Below are 6,060 nucleotides of genomic sequence, written 5' to 3' on the forward strand. Positions count from 1 at the left end.
GGGCTTGGGGGGTGGGTGGGGGGGCTGGGGGGGGCTGGGGTGTTGTACCCTCTCTGATGGCCGTGCAGGGCGCCCCCTCCTCGTGCTCCAGTCGGATCTCCTTCAGAGCGACCAGGTTGTCAGTCAGCTTACTGCGCCCCTTAAACACCGTGGCGTAGGTACCCTGCAGAGCGCGCACGCACACACACACACACACACGCACACGCACGCACGTAAGTAACAAGAGAAGTCAATACGTTAATGTTCATCACATAAATGTGGTAGCATTATTATAATAATCCAATAATATCACAATAATAATATTATATATTAAATATATGCATATATATATATATATATATACATGTGAATACGTGGTTAAATACATGGTTAAAACCATGTATTAACCAGGTTTTAACCATGTAACCATGGTTAAAACCATTGGATGAGTGTCAATAGTGTCAATACATTCCCTTCTAGTGTAAATAAAGGTAATGTGGAAAGGTGGCTGCTCTTCACCTCGCCCAGTTTGTCCAGCTTGATGTACGTCTCCAGCTTGCCAAAGCCGATCTCAGACTGAGGAGGAGAGAAAGAAGAACGATCAACATCACAGGCAGTAAACAGCACAGACCCGGCCGTCTGTTGTGGCTACAGACCTCAAAGGACACCTCCTCCTCCTCCTCCTCCTGTGTGACCTGTGATGATGTGTGACTCTGAGGGACTAGAATAGCTGTTCCCACCCTCGGGGCCTGATCACCTGATAAGTGGATCGCTGACTTATGAGCTATTATAAGCCATGATAAAGCTATTATGAGCTAGAAGTTTGATTATACGATGCTTGATTTGATTAACTAAAGGTTTGTAAGGTTCTGTGTTTATAAGAACTGACTGCCAAAGGATTTGTCGAGCCACGAGCAAACTATTAATCACTTGTGGTTCAGTGTACATATACACTCACTGGGACTTTAATTGAATGTGTGTGTGTTTAATTTATTTAATATTACGGCCAGATGTTGATGTTTATTTAAATCTATTTGGATTGGATTTCTCTTTTTGTTTTATTGATTGCTGTTCGGATTTAAAGAGAATTTCAAAAACTATGACTGAAAATGCTTACCCTAGCTTTAAGTAGAGGTCTCGCAATACGAAAGCACATATCACAGAAGAGACATGTTCTCTTATTGAGACACTGTCACAACTTCTCTTGTTTTGTCTCAAAGTTTTAGATCCGCCGTCACATCAGTAGCAGATGACATGGACTCTTTTAAAATAGGCCTGAAAACCTTTTGATTCAGAAAGGCCTATGGCTGCTAATCTTTATTGAGTATGCTTTTGTTTTCTTTACCTTGCGTTTAACTTTTTAACCTTGTAGCACTTTGGGATCTCTTTGATGAGAGGTGCATCAGAAATAAAATGTATTATTATTATTATTATAGATGTACACGCTGATGTATGTAAGTCTGTGAGCTGATGCTCCTCTGGTCTGTGCGTGGCACTGGGGGGGGGGGGGGGGGGCGGTCCGATGTGCAGCAAAGTTCTGGGACTGCACACTCATCTGATCAGGGGCCCTTCTACTGTTGCCATGGAAACCGAGTGCAGGCGGGTAGAGGCCGACCCCCCCCCCTGTCTCGCATGTGCATGCACATGTATGTGCACGTGTGTTGCGCGAATGCAAAACAACGTCTATGTAATGGACACACTCTATCAGTCTCTCACTCACTCTCTCTCTCTCTCACTTACTCACTCTCCCACTCTCCCACTCTCTCACTCACTCACCTACACACCCACTCTCTCATTCCCTCACTCTCTCACTCTCAGCATTAGCTCAGGAGGTGGAGCTGGGTCGGCTGGTGACTGGAAGGTTGCTGGTTCGATCCCCAGCTGCTGGTTCGATTCCCTCCTAGCTGAGTGTCGTGGTGTCCCTGAGCGAGACGCCCTCAACCTAATTGCTCCTGACGAGCTGGCTGTCGCCCGGGCGTGGTTGACTCCGCCGTCGGCGTGTGAATGTGTGCATGAATGGGTGAATGTCAGTCAACGCTGTAAAGCGCTTTGGATAAAAGCGCTATAGAAATGAGGACCATTACCATCTCTCTCTCTCTCTCTCTCTCTCTCTCTCTCTCTCTCTCTCTCTCTCTCTCTCTCTCTCACACACACACACTGACTGACTGACCAGGGAGGCTCTGCGGGAGCGCCGGCTGAGGGGCTGGTCGAAGCCGGGGCTGCTGAGCTGCAGCTTCTCCAGGTAGCCGTCTGGGATACGGATGTCAGCCGGCAGGGAGAGGCGCTTGTTCAGGTCCTGGAAGCACAGCGCACACACACACACACACACGCACACACACACACACACACACACACACACAGGCACACACGCACACACACACACACACACACACACACACGTGCGCGCGCACACACACACGACAAAGAGAAAATGGGGAGGAGAGAGGAGAAAACAAGATGCCATGTTAAATATTTAACCCCAAGCCTCCATATAAAGGTGTCACTTTGCAGTAAGGGGACAATAATGAATTCATTAACTTAATGTCCTTAATCCATGTTGAGACCAATCTGTTAATTATCCCCAGAGTCAACACGAAACATGGGGAAGCAGGATTTAGTTACTATGCAACAAATAGCTGGAATAAACTCCCTGAGGATTTAAGACTTGCCCCAACTCTGACAGCTTTTAAAACAAGACTGAAGACTTTTATGTTTGCTTTAGCGTTCTGCTAAATCTTAAATCTACAATGCTTCTATTTTTTTATTTTATTAGTAACTTTGCCTTTATTTTCTCACTTTCTAAAATGCATTTTTATTAACTCTGCCTTTCTAAAATGTTTTTTTTTTACTTTGCCTTTATTTTCTATCTATTTTACTTTTTACTTATCTATTATTTTATTTTATTTTATTGTATGACAATGTTTATATGTGAAGCACTTTGAGTCTGCCTTGTGTATGAAAAGTGCTATATAAATAAAGTTGCCTTGCCTTGCCTTGCCTTGCCTTAACTAAGGGATTCATTGATACATTATTTAATAGGGTTAGGGTTATCCCTTTGTAATAATGTAATCATAAATACCTAGTTAACATAGGGACCATTACCGTAGTTAAAATAAACACCATTAGTAAACCATAACAAGGACATTCGTTAACTGTTAATTGTTAGTTAATGCTTCTAAATGCATGAACTCATCTCAATGAATGGTTAATGATTTAACCCTTATTGTAAAGGTGTGTCTGCCACCAACATGAACGGTCCTTTTTTAATATTCCTCCCAACCCTGTGCACTCTGCTATCCTCCAGAGACTGACCCCTCTGTCTTGTGTCACGGCCCAGCCCTCACAGAGCCAGCCTGGGCTACCCGTCCACCCAGCCAAGGAGGACCAGAGCTCTGTCTCGGGAAGGCACCAAAGTGCCCTTGAGGTTCAGCTTTGCGATCCAACAACAACCAACCACGCGGAACGCCGCTTCAACTCAATCAGAAACACAACTTTCACACATGTGTGAGCATGATGGATGTGCTATGTTTCCATGACCCGTAGGGGCCGTGGTGTTGTGAACAGTCACAGTGAGTCGTGGTTGAAACCAAAGCCACACATCCGTGCGATTTGTACTGGCTCAGATGACACTTACCCGTGGCCATCGCCTGCTGATTCATTGCCGTAATCTATTATGCTCTAACGCGCCTTGTAATGTGCGCAACCCGTTTCCTCAGCAAGCGAGGTTGGATTGAACCCATGCAAAAAGGCCTGACTCATCGCTGACCATTTACCTGTCTGAGCGCGTGCTCATTTTCTCATCAACATTATGCAAATGTGTTTGCACTTGTATATTATTTTAATCCGACCATCTGGGCTCAGGCACTTCAACGCTCAGACTGAAGGTCGTGGAAAACTCCAGTCAAACTCAGACTGGGACAAGGTCATAAGCAGTGCTTCATCAGCAGGCCTGGAGTAACTCAATGCAAGATGATGATTCATACATACATCGATAGTACAGAGAAATACGAGTGCTTCCGATATGAAGTATTACGATCTCAAAACGAAAGCGGGAGTAATTCCCCACCATACACACACACACACACACACACACACACACTAAGTAAAGAGCTTTAGGTGTCTTGAAAAGCACTTTATAATTGCAATGAAATCGTATGATTACAATTATCACTAGTACACGAGTACTTATCCAAGGTCTGTGTATCTGGTCTGCTGTACGTGACGGAAAATAGATATTTTGTCTTCGTCAACCCTAAAAGCCACCTGCTTCTGTGGTTGGTCGGAACCACAATCTGCACCGTCAACATCTGCCCAATCAGGGAACAAAGTGTCCGGGTGACAGGGGCTTGGGACTGCAGGCATGTGTCTCACGTCTCTTTCACACCACCTGCGTGCGGTCTGGAACCTTCTGTCTGCTGCATAGGACAGCCCACGCCATGCTGGCATGCTTGGCAGACATTGTACAGAATATCCGCCCACACACACACACACACACACACGCACACACGCACACACACGCACACGATGACACTATTATCTCTTGTCCTCCAACTCCTGCAGTTAATTTAATGCAACACCTTGGAGGTGGTGTGTGTGTGTGTGTGTGTGTGCTGTATAAACACCGTACCGGCCCTTTAATAAGAGTCACGTCGTGCATGACCTGGCCATCCACCGTACACACGGTGAAATAAAAGGGAGGAAAACACATCCATTCTGTTCCCTGCGCGCGATAATCATCAGAAGCCCACAGGGGATGCAACGCGTCGAGGGATAATAAAAAAGAAAAAATAGACAGACAAAGTAATAACTATAACGATTCTACCAGGGGGCATGCTGGGGGAAATTGCATCAAAGCACATTAGCGGAGAAACCGACTGTGGTGATTGAATAGGAAACGATGTGCTTTCCGTGGGCTGTTTGTATCCGACGTAGACAGCAGGGGATACGTCAGTAGCATCTCATTAACATGTGTGGACATTATTCCCCTAGTGGCCACCTTGGTTCTAAAGGCTATCTGCTATGGGAAATTACCCCCAAAGAGCTCGCATGGTTCTGAATGCTAGCTGAGTAGAGCATTCTGGGTATTTCCTCCCGAGATTCCCAAGACTAGGTGAATAAGGCCCATTAAGTCTGATTGGTGATGGCTGACGCTGGAGGCAAAACCGGTCACGGAGCTACGCGCATTGGTAATACCACGTGTCAAGATAAATATATATTGTGCTGGTGTACAACACCAGCTGTCTGTGTGTGTGCGAGTGTGTGTGTGTGTGTGTGTGTGTGTGTGTGTGTGTGTAAGCATGTGTGTGTGTGTGTGTGTGTGTGTGTGTGGATGTGTGCATGTCTGTTTATGTGTAATTGGACCATGAGATGGTATCATGTCATAACTCTCACTTCCTTACCAAGAATCTTATCATCTTATCTTTTTGAATACATATTTAAATAAATTACCACAGACACCATCTAACAACAATTTCAAAATCTGTGTTTGAATGTGTGTGTGTGTGTCTGTGTGCGGGTGTGTGAGAGAGAGAGAGAGAGAGAGCGTATTCATACCGTCACTGCACAAAAGGTCATTGTACTAATGAGCCCATCTCTGATCCACCACTAGGGGGCAGAGTGCCACCGCGGGGCTGAGCCGCCTGTGGGCTGCCTCGGCGCCCGTTGGGCATTAATCCATGCGGGCGGCTCCACCGAGCGTCTACGGTGAACATGATGGATTGAGGCCGCTTGCGCTCCCCCCCGGCGCGTAACAAAACGGTGCGGAAATGAAACACACAGGCCTGAAAGAACCGATGACTCTGCTGCCCCAATCACGGGGACGCGATACCATCCAATCAGAGGCTGACAGTGACACATTATTTAGAACCGGATGACCCCGCACTGGGGGGGGGGGGGGGGGGTCAATGAAAGCAACATAAGACAATGCCGTCTGTCTTGTCTTGTCTTGTCTCGGGGGGGGGGGGGGGGAGCCTCGTCTAACACTTTATCCTTTCATCATTTGAACGGTTCAAGCAAGTGATCTTCCTCCCTCCACGTGACCAAAACATGGAGTTCATGTTTGATGCTTTATTCATTCGGGTT

General features: G+C 46.3%; 1 protein-coding gene across 1 annotated transcript in view; it reads right to left on the bottom strand.

The window, feature by feature from the left end:
• The window catches only part of LOC311370705 (cyclin-dependent kinase 17-like), a gene marked incomplete at its 5' end in the record, with an annotated part of 10,851 nt that extends 7,213 nt beyond the window's left edge, over positions 1-3,638 (bottom strand). Inside the window, 5 exons of the mRNA XM_084489036.1 lie at positions 49-163; positions 499-555; positions 2,150-2,275; positions 3,389-3,447; positions 3,614-3,638. Of these exons, the coding sequence (XP_084345162.1) occupies positions 49-163; positions 499-555; positions 2,150-2,275; positions 3,389-3,447; positions 3,614-3,638 (382 nt within the window). The remainder of the gene's footprint in view (positions 1-48; positions 164-498; positions 556-2,149; positions 2,276-3,388; positions 3,448-3,613) is intronic.
• Between the last annotated feature and the right edge of the window lie 2,422 nt (positions 3,639-6,060).

The sequence above is a fragment of the Micromesistius poutassou genome (genome assembly GCF_964030765.1).
Source record: "Micromesistius poutassou genome assembly, contig: SCAFFOLD_1213, whole genome shotgun sequence".
In the NCBI taxonomy this organism is placed as follows: Eukaryota; Metazoa; Chordata; class Actinopteri; order Gadiformes; family Gadidae; genus Micromesistius; species Micromesistius poutassou.